Genomic DNA, 14131 nt, shown 5'->3' on the forward strand with positions numbered 1-14131 from the left:
TTATACCTGTTTTCCAAATAATAATATAGAGTGGAAAATTGGTCCTGTATATGTTTTTAGAATAGTAGTTTTTGAGGATAAATATATGAGCTCATTTAATCTTTATATGTACATATTATTTGGGAATTTTTATTTTTTAGACTACAAAGACAGTTGGATCAACTCAACCAACATTAGAAAATATCTCTAACATAGCAGGAAATGGGTCTTTTTCATCATCGTCATCATCTTCCCACTTACCTTCTGAAAATGAAAAGCAGCAGCAGATTCAGCCCAAGGCATACAATCCAGAGACCCTGACGACTATCCAAACACAGGACATTTCACAACCTGGTACCTTTCCAGCAGTGTCTGCTTCTAGTCAGCTGCCCAGCAGTGATGCACTACTGCAGCAGGCTACACAGTTTCAGACAAGAGAAGCGCAATCTAGAGAGGTATTACAGTCAGATGGTACAGTGGTTAATTTGTCACACCTGACTGAGGCATCGCAGCAACAGCAGCAGTCACCACTACAAGAACAAGCACAGACTCTACAGCAGCAGATCTCATCAAATATTTTCCCATCAGCAAATAGTGTGAGTCAACTGCAGAGTACGATTCAGCAGTTGCAAGCAGGAAGTTTTACAGGCAGTACTGCTAGTGGCAGCAGTGGAAATGTTGACTTGGTCCAACAAGTTTTAGAGGCACAACAACAGTTATCTTCAGTTTTATTTTCTGCTCCAGATGGTAATGACAATGTTCAGGAACAGCTTAGTGCAGACATTTTTCAACAAGTCAGTCAAATTCAAAATAGCGTAAGCCCTGGAATGTTTTCCTCAACAGAACCAGCAGTCCATACCAGACCAGATAATTTAATAGCTGGAAGAGCTGAAAGTGTTCACCCACAGACCGAAAACACATTATCTAATCAGCAACAACAACAGCAGCAACAGCAAGTGATGGAATCATCAGCTGCAATGGTGATGGAGATGCAACAGAGTATCTGCCAGGCAGCTGCCCAGATTCAGTCAGAGTTATTTCCTTCAACTGCTTCAGCAAATGGAAACCTTCAGCAATCTCCAGTTTACCAGCAGACTTCTCATATGATGAGTGCATTATCTACCAATGAGGACATGCAAATGCAATGTGAATTGTTTTCTTCTCCTCCTGCAGTTTCTGGAAATGAAACTGCTACAACCACCACACAGCAGGTTGCAACCCCTGGCACTACCATGTTTCAGACATCAAGTTCAGGAGACAGAGAAGAAACTGGAGTACAAGCAAAACAGATTCAGAACAGTGTCTTTCAGACCATGGTCCAAATGCAACATAGTGGAGACAATCAGCCTCAAGTTAACCTTTTTTCCTCTACAAAGAGTATGATGAGTGTTCAGAATACTGGTGGCCAACAACAAGGTAATGGTTTATTCCAGCAAAGTAATGAGATGATGTCACTCCAATCTGGGAATTTTTTGCAGCAGTCTTCTCATTCACAAGCTCAGCTTTTTCATCCTCAAAATCCTATTGCTGATGCTCAGAACCTTTCCCAGGAAACTCAAGGTTCTATTTTTCATAGTCCAAGTCCTATTGTCCACAGTCAGAATTCTACAACTTCCTCTGAACAAATGCAGCCTCCAATGTTTCACTCTCAAAGTACCATGGCTGTGCTACAGGGCTCTTCTGTTCCTCAAGACCAGCAGTCAGCCAACATATTTCTTTCCCAGAGTCCAATGAATAATCTCCAAACTAACACGGTAGCCCAAGAAGAACAGATTTCATTTTTTGCAGCTCAGAACTCAATTTCTCCACTTCAGTCAACATCAAATACTGAACAGCAAGCTGCATTCCAACAACAGTCTCCAATATCACACATCCAGACCCCTATGCTCTCCCAAGAACAGGCACAACCCTCCCAGCAAGGTCTTTTTCAGCCTCAGGTGTCCCTGGGCTCCCTTCCTCCTAATCCAATGCCTCAAAACCAACAAGGAGCAATTTTCCAGTCACAGCACTCAATAGTTGCCATCCAGAGTAACTCTCCATCCCAGGAGCAGCAGCAACAGCAGCAGCAACAGCAGCAGCAACAGCAGCAACAACAGCAGAGCATTTTATTCAGTAATCAGAATACGATGGCTACAATGGCATCTCAAAAGCAACCACCACCAAATATGATATTCAACCCAAGTCAAAATCCAATGGCTAATCAGGAGCAACAGAACCAGTCAATTTTTCACCAACAAAATAATATGACCCCAATGAATCAAGAGCAGCAGCCCATGCAATTTCAGAACCAGCCCACAGTTTCCTCACTTCAGAACCCAGGTCCTACCCAATCTGAATCATCACAGACCTCCTTGTTCCATAGCTCTCCTCAGATTCAGTTGGTCCAAGGGTCATCGAGTTCTCAAGAACAGCAAGTAACACTCTTCCTCTCTCCAGCATCCATGTCTGCATTGCAGACCAGTATAAACCAACAAGACATGCAACAGTCTCCTCTTTATTCCCCTCAGAACAACATGCCAGGAATCCAAGGGGCCACATCTTCACCTCAACCACAGGCTACTTTATTTCACAACACTACAGGAGGCACAATGAACCAATTACAGAATTCTCCTGGCTCATCTCAACAGACTTCAGGAATGTTCTTATTTGGCATTCAAAATAGTAAGAAACTCCTTCTAATTTCTCATTTCTTAAATGTTATTGGTTGAAATGGTCAGATGATTATTATTATTAGAAGGAAACAAAACACAGTGGTTTTAAGAGCACAAATTATAGTTAGAACTCAGTCCAAGTCCCAGCTTTACCACTTACAGACTATGAGATCTTAGGCAAGTTATTTGACACACATAAGCTTCAATTTCCACATCTAAAGTGGTGGTAATATTACATACTTGACAAGGATATTGGGAGGATTAAATGTGGTGATGTATGTAAATGTATGTGTTTACCATTTTAAGCTATAAACTTGAAAGGAAAATGAAGTAAGAATGACAGAAAATATCTCAGCCAATTAAAGTAAGCAGTTTCCAAGGAGGCAGAAACCCATTTTTAATGTTTATATATCAAGGAAATTATATAGGACTTATGATGATAACTAAGCAAAGTTGTATTTTTATACTGCTTAGAGGAAACCTAAGGTGAATTCCAGTACTGTTTGGTGAAAACCTTTTTGGGGGGCTGTCAAGTGCCTCACTTTTAGTTCTATACTGAGTGAACACAATAATGAATTTCCTCCAGCAACTAATAAATATCTTTTTACAATTCTTAACAGAAAGTAACTAATCAGGTAGCTTCTCTATTTTAAATGTCTCTGCAGACTGTAGTCAGCTTTTAACTTCTGGACCAGCTACATTGCCAGATCAGTTGATGGCCATAAGTCAGCCAGGCCAACCACAAAATGAGGGCCAGCCACCTGTGACGACACTTCTTTCTCAGCAAATGCCAGAGAATTCTCCACTGGCAACCTCTATAAACGCCAACCAGAACATTGAAAAGATGGATTTGCTTGTTTCATTGCAAAATCAAGGGAACAACTTGACTGGTTCCTTTTAACTGGATGTGTAAGTATTGCATTTTGGTTTCTTATTGAAAAGCATCAGTAAATTTTATTATTCTTAACAGATTTGAGTTAGGTAATAACACTGTTTAGACTCTGATCTTTTAAAGTGTGGCTTTCTCACAAGATGGTACTTTTCTACTCTGAATGATAATTTATAGTCATATTGTTAATACCGGGCATGCCTTCTGGCTCTAAGCTTCTTTGCCTTGGAATGACAGAATGTCTGATGAATGTACTATATATTGGATATAATTATATCTCATTTCTCCCTGCCTCAAGAAGTAAATGTTGAGTCAGAAAAGTCTGTGGAAGTATAAATATGATAAAGTAACATTTATAATACTGTAATATACTTTGGGATCATTCAGGGTGACAGGAACTTTATTAATGCTTTCTCTCCCTAGTGAGTTATATTAAACTTTTTTTTTTTAGAATTCCATGAAGAAAATCCTGATTCCAAGATGTCCTGAGATCTTGTGATTTCATGAGGATTTATTGAACTGTTACTTTAAAAACAAAACAAAATATGAAAAACTGTGATTGAGTAAATGGATAGATTTTACTCTGACTGCAAAAGAGCACACCTATCCTGCCTGTTGCAGTGATTAGCCACCGTTGTTAACATCTTCATATTTTATGTTCCTAATAACAGTGATGACTGAGAATCTATTTGAGTTTCCAGCTGACAGGATTAATTGTTGCTATTTTCCTAGGCACTGTTTCTCTAAAAGTTCAGTTTAAATTCAAAAGCTGGACTGCTCAGTTATTATTGCTATTAAGAAATAATTCATATTATCATGTTTACTTTTGTTCTTCACTGTTTTCTTTCCTACATTGTTCTAGTCAAGTTAGCCTTTTGAAAAACGAAAGTTCAAATAGTAACTAAGGCTGTGATTTTTCAACATAAAAAGCACGGCTATTGGCCAAAGTGAAGGAAATCTTTTTTCAGTTTTTATGGATAAACTGAAGGGGGTAGCATTTTGACAAGTAAGCTGTATTAAGAGCTCTACACAGATAAGAGGCCTCTTTGTTTATCACAAAGGCAGACAACACACTTATAAACTGGGAACAGCTGGAATGCTATTGATTTTATTTTTTAGAGAGTTGTTAATTCTCTGTATTTCTGTTAAGGGGTTTAGCCATAACTGTGCATAGAAAAATAATCATCTTGCTCTATAAAAAATGAGGGGGATAATATATGGCAAATTATGTTCTGATGTTCTCCTACAATAGTTTAAACTGACAGTAATTTGAGTCTGTTTTCTTCTTAACCCAATCTTGGGCCAATGTTCCCTTTTTATATTCATCTATATTATTCTTCCCTTCCTTTTCACTTTATTTTAGACAACTGGTAATATACTACTAGCTTTGTGACCCTGTAGCCACTTAAATAAAAAGGCCACTTTGATCTGGGGTAACCCAGTAACTCCTGCAGCACAAGTGGGAACAGAGGGGTGGGGCACCCTTTCAGGAATGAGGGGAGCTGATTCCTGAGAAACAAGAAGCAATGCATTTTTTTTCCGTGAACGGTGCTGTTCTGAAGTCTTCAGATTTTTCCCTCTAATAAGAAAGTATAAATTTTAAGTTAAAAAAAGGCAAAGTAAAATTTCTTGAAACATCACTTCTCTCTAAGCTGCAGTGAGTGTAATTCACTTGTCACCTCAGTGCTTTACAGTTTGAAGTGGTCACTTATCTGATGGTTCCCACAAGCCTTAGGCTTTACAGGGTCATATCATTGACTTAAAATGAAGAATTAACTTGTGTTACATCTATAGAGAGCAAAATAACACACTCCAGAACTTGCAGTTGTAGCATTAGTTACACAGTTTTGGGTGTTCTTGCCACCCATGGGATGCCTGCTTCTCACTACAACCTGTTGTCTGGACACATGCTTATGTCTTCTTTTCCTTTCGGCATGTAGAAAGCTGTTAATACAGTTTAAGGCCAAATTGTGTGTGGCTTCTATATGTAGATAAGATGTTTTGGTATTCTTGTCCGTTTCATTTATTTTTTAAGTGTACAAAAAATAGCCTGTTAATTGTTTGTTGAAGGCTACTTTTCTCTTTGTTCTTTTACTTTTGTTTTTCTATCCTATGTATTTAGTTGAACTTTGTGGAATTGTGGTGTTGGTTTTGTTCATACAGCCAGATTTTTCCCCCTTTTCGTGATGGTCTTCCTTGATTCTTTGTGTTCTTCTAATTTGTTTTTTCTTCTTGTTCTCATATATTCTTCCCTCCACCCCCAGCCCTTTCTTTCTTTCTCTCTCTGATTGAGAGGCATTGAATTACGTTTTCAGTAGTACAGGCTTCTTGCCGATATGAAGGGAACTTTTCAGAAAGAGACCTACTCTGGGTCATTTAATTTTGAATACAGTTTTCAATCGTTCAAGTTTTGGATGGTTTATATCTAATGTGTGTTTCATTTTTTTGGAAAGCTATATTTTGTATTTAGGAAATGGTATACTATTTTGCTATTTGTACTGAGTGAGTACATTGGCATAAATATAGAAATTTATATATATACATATATATAAACTATTCTTTTTTTGCCACACGTTTTTGTGGTAAATTTGTGAGTTTGTCTGATGTTCTACCACAACGTGGCGTCTGATAACAGTGAGGGGGGGTTTGTTATGTCTTTATGAGTATTTAAGCATCTTTTGAAACAAATGACCTGTTCATCTGTGGCCATTCCATCAGGCAGTTCCTTGATGTTATTAGTGGGCTAAAGGCAGCTTACTGTGTGTTTGCTGGATCTTTCACTCAGCAAAATGTTAGAGTAAGGAAACCCATCTAGGCAGTTGTGTCAAATGGTGTTTCACAAGAATGAGCCATTCAGTCTTTGCTCACTATATATTTAATATTTTATTATTGTTGTTATTATTAATTGGCTTTCTGTATTCTATGCCTTTTATTTATAAAGACACTAAAAAAAAAAACCATGTTTGTAATTTTAATAATGTTTTCCCCATCTTGTAATATCCAGAGCTACTTTATAAATTCTCTGAACCAAAAGCATTTTTCTCAGTATCTCTCTTCTCTCCCAACCCCTATCAGGAGAAATTACCCAGTATAGTTCAGGTTATGAGAAGGACCAGCCACACAATCCAGTGCTTCAGTTTTAAAATGCAAAACTGTAACTACAGAGGGTCAAAACTAATGTCAGAAAGCTTGCCCAGCAGCTATAAAAATAAGAAGTAGAAATAAAATGCTGAAGTTTATTTCTGAGTTTTCTGAATTTTTTTCTCAGAGATTCTACAGAAGACTCAGGAAGTCTATTTGTTGACCAAGTTCCAATTAGAATGTTTGTTAACGCTGCTCCACGGATGAAGCGGGGGCAAGAAGACTGGCTTGTGTGCTGGCTTCTGTTCTGTTATGTAGCAAGAGGTTTATCGTTTTTTAAATGCTGATTGCCAATGCCAAGTCACCAGGGACCAATTTTCTGTTTTATAATATCTAAGTTTAGAACAGAACATACACCTGAACTGTAGTGGTTTGATTGGATGGAGGCAGAAAACCCAATTTTTATTTTCAAAAATTTTGTGGTTATTTATACAAGGGCTGTGCTATGCTACTATATTCTTATTAAATAATGATCGATTTTGTTTTTTTAACATTGTTAAATGCTCCTTACCCCTAAAGGTCAATGTTAAGTACAGCATTCTGAATACACCATTTGGTTACAAAAAGTATTTATCTTCTTATTGAAGAGTTAGCTCAATGGTCAGTGGTTGATACTTGTGCTGATAATGTGGTTTTCCAGATTGCTGTTATAAGTTATAGGTACATATAGCAGAGAATCTGTGAGCCAGCAAAGGCCTTGGAAACAACAATTTATTAAATTTATATATGGCAGAATGACATAAATAAACTATGAACCACATTTTATTCCTTCATATCATTACCTTCAATTGTTCTTGCTTTTTGCAGTTCACATTAATGCTTGGAGCTTATCTCTGTGTCTGTGTGAGTGTGTGTGTATGTGTGTTTTATTCCTTATTGTCATTCCATTATATATCCACACCAACATGGGAGAAGATAATTATAAGTCATATTTTGCTTCTGAGCTTTATCATGTTACCTTTGTAATTAGAGTATCATGTTGTTCTTTAGCCAATACAAATCTGTTTTCACCAATCTCCCTAGAACAGGATTTTTGTTTTGTTTTGTTTTGTTTTTCTAGAACAGGTTTTGAAAGGGCTTAGTTTATTATAGAAGCAGTATTAATGAGGGACCATCCTTCTGTCCTTCCTTCCTTCTTTTGTAATATTGTATATGGTGTAGTTGGGAATTTCAGTGTAGTGCATTTGTTGCCCATCAGAACCTCAGTTAATCTGCCTAGGAAAAATAGTGTCAAAGAAAATGAGAAAGAAGTTATGTCTGAATCCCTCTAGAACTAAGAACTACGATACTAAGTCCTTTTGACCATTTAAGCTGTTGTAGACACATGTTTTGGAAGAGTGATATCTGTTTAGACATATCAACAGTTAAAGACCAGAATTAAATGCTTTAATAATGAAAATCTCTAATTCAACATGGTTTGTAAATATATTCTCTAGGAGTAATTTGAGAACTTTTCATCTTTCTGGTGAAAATTTCTGTCCTAATCTTTGTTTCCTAGTTGATTTTTCTTCTAATTAACTGAAAATTATATGAGATCTATTAGCTTTACTCTGCTTCATGATCACAGGCTTCCTCCCTAACCGAGACAGCCGTGTTATATCTGCATGCCTTTGGCTATATGGTGGGCCTTAATGAAAGAGAAACTGTAGAGTTCAGCAGCTTTATTAAAAAAATAACCCAGAGTATCCACCCTAGTAAGTGGGCGAGTAGAATCTTATAACATGTTAAAAAGGGGTTTTCTTCTCTGCTTCTGTGTGTCACTAGAGCTAAACATGGAGATAATATTCATAATGTAGTAAATATCAAAACAGTACCTATAGTATCATTTGTGAATTGTCCAGTGATCTAATTACTTCATAAGTCCCCATTTATTTTCATGCCATTCTAGACTCATTTATTAATAAAATTGTTTTTACTCAACTTTCTCTTTCAGGAAAAAATTTTAATTTAGTATTTTATATCTAGATTAAATGCTTATGGAAAAGTGCCTTTTTACCATGATAGTGCCCCTTTCTTGTAATTTCAGTTTTTACTATTGCCAAAAACACATAAATTATTTTATTAGGTCCCAACTTTCAATTTTTCCATTTAGTCATTCTTTTCTCCATTTCTCGATCACCATAGAAAACTTTATGTTTCTAACTCCCTTTGGCATAAGAGTAAGAGAAAAGATGCATTACTAGAATTGTTCCTTTGAGGGAGAGTAAGTAAAAGATCACAGAATTAGTAGTTTAGGGTTTATATAAATTAACTGAATTTGTCTTCATCTCAACCAACCAACAATAGTCTTATCTGAATGCTAATGAAAATTTTACTACCTTTGGGACTTCATGCACACAAATGTGTTTAGTTAAATTTCAGGAAAGAAGTGTTTAAATTATCTTCTATGATCTTAATTAGATGGTGAAAATAAATCTCTAATGCATAGTTTAGGAAAACCCTGGTAATGTCAGTTTTTCTAACTGGACAGGGCCAAGTAATTCATTATAGTGCCCTTCTTGCCCATCTGAACTTCAGCAATCTGCCTATGAAAAATTGTATCAAAGGAAATGAAAAAGTTATGTCTAAATCCCTCCAGAACTAAGTTATCTTAGTTAATAGTTCTTTTAACCAGATACAGTTGAATTGAGTGTCCCTCTGGTATTTGTTAATTTTGCCTATGTTCCAGCTTCTTACCACAGTGATGTGGCCTGAAGAAAGGGCCATGAGCAACAGGTCAGGATAGTAGGAGCTTTGAGATAGAGCTGCTTTCCCCACATATTTCCATGACTGGTAGCAGCACTGAAGACTGCAAACCTTTATGCAATACTCTCAATACCCCATTGATATTATGCACTTTAATCATTCCAAAGAAGCAAGAATGCTGTATAGTGATGATTCCTTCTTAATGAATAATCCTAACTATTTAGAATATTTACATCCCTTTTTATTTTCAATAGCCAGCTTGGTATAAGTGTTATGAGAATATTTTCTAAAAGGACTGTATAGTAGGACTTAAGGCTTCAATGTAATTGACTATAAGGGGAAATGATTACACTTCAGCAAACCATTTTAGAAGCATTAAAATATTTAGTTCACCTTGCTAATCTGTATGTTAGAGAGTTAATTAAAACCAGCCCTCTTCCTATATATTTTGTGTCATGTACATAAGAATATTATAGTATATAGTTTTCTACATATATAGGATCTATAAACCAGTGGTTCTTAAAGCATAGTCCTCAGCTCACCAGCCAACATCAGTATCACCTGGAAACTATTTAGAAATGCAAATTTGGGGGCCCTAGCCTAGACATACTGAATCAGAAACTCTGCAGTGGGGCCCAGCAATCTGTTTTAACAGCCCCTCCAGGTGATTCTGATGCATGCTAAAGTGTGAGAACCTCTGGTGTAAACTATATACAGTAAGGTCTAGAAAGTTTTTTTTCACTCATACAGACACAGTTATACATTGTTCTTTACGTAAATTCAGCTTAACCTGGTTATCCATAATCATTTATTGGCAATGATAATTTATTCTCAGTGCTGCCTATAGAAGTATAGTATATTTTATGTACATATACAGTTAGTCTAGTTATTGATAATTCAGTAAACTTAGTTTGGCATTTTCCTACCACTTACTAAAAAGTTTACATTGCATGACTGATTTAAATATATAGGTGCAATGTTTTATATTTCTTTTAATTATCATGACATTTAAGTAGCTACCATAATTGACGGGTGCTAAAGTCTCCTGTTTACCCATAAAATGGGTATGTTGTGGGCAGTGATAATACAAGCTCTCTTTTCATTGCCTCTTCTTTTACCAGCAGACCACTGTTTTGGTCTGGCTAGACCAACTCTCAGAACAAAATTATTTATCATTCCTTGTATTTACATTTGTATCTGAGATATTAAACAAGATGGCTGGCCAGGTCAACAAAGCACCTTATTTAATTTCTTTTTTTAATACTTAAAACTTCTTTAAAAGTAGCTTGCTTTGTATGAGAACTGATGCAGTAGAGATATAGCTATGCTTGGAACTTATTCTTCAGACAGGAGTTACTTACTAAAATAAGTATCAAACAAGACAATGCATCATATAATTTGGGCATTTCTCCCTTCTCAGTTGTATGCATCATGGTAAATATAAACTAACCACAACAGAAGTAGATTTATTTATGCATTTTAATCTTCCTGTGTAATACAATACCTCCATAATTGTTCTCATCTTCCTCCCACTGTTTACTCATTACCGATTAAATAACTCATGAAAGAAAAATGAACATTTCAAAATAAAAATCATTGTATACTCACTTTATAAAAATTGCCACTACTGTCTTTACTTAAGACTAGCGGTGGAATGTAAGTGGCTTACTCTACAAACTTTGGTGCTGGCAAATACACAGGCAAACTGTTGGGAGATGTTCTAGCTACATTCCTCCTTTCTTGTTCCCTTTCCCCTCTTCCCCACTGTATGGCATAATATATTTCTGTACCCAAAGCATTCTACCACAATTCTATTCGACTGCAACTTGTAATATTTCCTTTAAAAGCCCCGTGTTTACCCATATCATCCCTGCTTTTTTTTTCGCAGAAGTAATTTGAGATAGTTTGTAAGGATTGCTTATTAATATTATTTTAGCTAATGAACCTCAGGACAACATACATACACACACACAGCCACACGCACAGCCACACACACACCATCTCAGATGTTTGAGAGTGAGTTTGGAATCAGAATAATGTGCCCAAGAAAGAACTGTCCTGCACTGAAGTGTTTATGGATCCAGTAGCTACAAACTGATTCCAATGGCATTGAACTGAGTTCTTTTGATCTAATGAATGTATCTGCTCACCTTGTTCCCTTCCTTCTAATTGATAAGCTCCAAATAGTTCCTGCTCCTTTTCACAGCTTTTACTGAGTTTCGTTCACTTCTTTTACTTAGTCTTTTAATACATATACTACAAATATTTCATTAACCTATTCTCAAGTGGTTTAGCTACCATTCTGCCATTGAAATTTTTTAATTTAATTTTGTTTGCTTGAGCACACTGATCAACCACTGAACTGCCTTCTTCCATTGTCCTGCAATGACATGAGGGTTACATTTTTGTGCATAAGGCTTTCCTAGTTGGGATTTCAGAGCACTGACACCAGATGTTTTCAGTTTGTTTTCTGGGGGAATTTCATTTGCATCTATGTTTTTAGCTATCTGTGATAACTTGTTAAATATTAAAAAGATATTTTGCTTCTATTGGAACATTTGTATACTCGCAACTATATTTCTGTAAACAGCTGCAGTCAAAAATAAAACAATGAAAGTTTTCATTTTGCGGTGGGTAACTGTCTTTTTTCTCTCAAACTTTGTGGATAAATTTGTATACATGAATGTCACTTCTGAGCAGCATAAGTATGTGGCTGAAATTATAAGACCATTAGGAAAAGTTATGAAATATAGGAATATTTTTGAGTAGTAACTTTATGCCTACCATTTTGCCAGGCAGACTACAGAGTCACTTAGCGTGACAGAATTTTGTTTGTTTTGCTTAGTTTAAATGTTTCATGTTTAGTAAGACAGTACATACACATAGTAGCAAATCATGCAGCATGGTGGTGCTTTTGATGAAGACCAGGCCTCCCCAGCCCTCAGTCCCACATTGCGAGGCAATCTCTTCCTGTTCTGGCAGTTATTGCCACGTATATAAATTTATTTTTACCAGAATATGTGGTACAAAAAACATATCACTAGTGGTACTCAAAACATGTGCATTAGAAAAAGATATGATGTGTCCACTTACTGGACTGTGGGGAAATAGGAGTCAAATGAAACATAAATATTAAATAATTACTAATACAGATGATACATGGATATGATGAGTATGACATAGAAATAACTGAAGCTTGAGAAGCACTGCTTTAGCCACTATGCTTATGCCTTCTTATCAAAGATGGTGTCTGTTGATTCTATGAAAGTGACTGAATTTTTATCATATCCAAATGTATACATCTAAATGAATTGTCACTTTAGGAGGCCACATATATATTTCAACAATGCTGCCATTGTTCTAAGTATGTTTAAAAGTTGTCTTTTGGCATGTGTTGACTTCAACAGGGCTGGAAAGGAGTAATAACCCAACGCAATTTAGTAAGTATAAACATCAAAAAGACTTTGGTCTAAAAAACAGCATATGTGGGCAAAAGACTGATCTGAAGATGGGACTATAAGTGGCTGTCAGAAAAGCTGATGCAGTCCTGGGTTACGTAATTTAAGTTACAGTGTCCAGGACAAGGGAGGTAGTTGTCCTGCTTTGCTCCAAGCTAGTAAGAGCACTGTCATCTTGTAAGGAGAAAACAAATTCTCAGCAGCCATTTAATCAGGCCTGTAACACAACTGTAACCTCATTTATCCCTGCTTAGGACATAACAGGGACTCCAGAAGTATAAAAGCAACTGCAGTTTCTCAAGAGCAACACTTCATGATCTTGCTCTCACGCAGAGGTATTGATTGCTGCTCTTGTGCTCTATTTCATGGTGCCATCGTCCCTGATTCTAAGGAGGCAATATAATACAGGATTTAAAAGCATAAACTCTTGAGTTTTCCTGCTTGGGGGAGTTCTGGCTCCCCCACCCACTATTTAACCTCTCCATTCCTCAATGTCCTTATCTATAGAGTGGAAACAAACATAGAACCCTCCTCTTAAGGTTGTTGCGAGAATTAAGTAAATTAACCCATGCAAAATTACTTAGTTCCTGGCACACAGGAAGTGCCTAATAAGAGTTACTTTGTATTAGCATTACTAGTCCTGATACTAGTCTGCTCTTCTGTCTCTTGTGCACTGGATGCCATATCTTTTTGCTTTTTCAAAGACATGTTCCTTTAATAGGTCCTCTTTCTCCAGCATCAAAAATCTTTTCACTATGAGAGTTGTTCCCACTGGCTTATATATTGCTACAATGTAATTTATCTCTTAAAAAATCAGATAAATAACTTTCTCTGACCACACATTCCCCTACACACTATTTCCACTTTCTCTCCCTCCATTCTGTCTTGAATCCATTCCATTCAGGCTTTCATCACACCACTCTACTGAAATAGCTCGTGTCAAAATCACTAATAACCTCCCGTGGGAATATCCAAAGGTCAGTTCTCAAGCCTGTCTTACTTGCTTAACAGTATCAACACACTGGATCCCTCCCTCCTCGAAACACTTTCTTCACTTGGCTTTTGGGACACTGCACTCGGCTCTCCTGCTTCACTGGCCACTCTTTCATTCTCATCTCCTTGACCTCCTAACACTGGAGAGCCCTAGAAGTCAATCATCAGCTGTCTTCTCTGCTTTACTCAATTCCTAAGCCATCTCTTATTGATCTCAACTCCTAAGAAGATTCCCAAATGTGCATCTCCAGCCAAAACTTCTCCCTTAACTCCAGGTTCCTGTTATCCAACTGCCTGACAGCTTAACTATGCTTTCTTAATAGGCTCAAACATAA

General features: G+C 36.7%; 1 protein-coding gene across 8 annotated transcripts in view; it reads left to right on the forward strand.

Moving 5' to 3' along the window:
- The window catches only part of NFAT5 (nuclear factor of activated T cells 5), a 117395-nt gene extending 111343 nt beyond the window's left edge, over positions 1-6052 (forward strand). For all 8 annotated transcript variants that reach the window (XM_044761263.2, XM_044761264.2, XM_044761265.2 and 5 more), the window contains 3 exons: positions 141-2640; positions 3296-3539; positions 3971-6052. In XM_044761263.2, coding sequence (XP_044617198.1) covers positions 141-2640; positions 3296-3531 — 2736 coding nt within the window. In that variant the 3' untranslated portion in view covers positions 3532-3539; positions 3971-6052. The remainder of the gene's footprint in view (positions 1-140; positions 2641-3295; positions 3540-3970) is intronic.
- The last annotated feature ends 8079 nt before the right edge of the window (positions 6053-14131 follow it).

This window comes from Equus asinus, chromosome 28 (assembly GCF_041296235.1).
Source record: "Equus asinus isolate D_3611 breed Donkey chromosome 28, EquAss-T2T_v2, whole genome shotgun sequence".
Taxonomy (NCBI): Eukaryota; Metazoa; Chordata; class Mammalia; order Perissodactyla; family Equidae; genus Equus; species Equus asinus.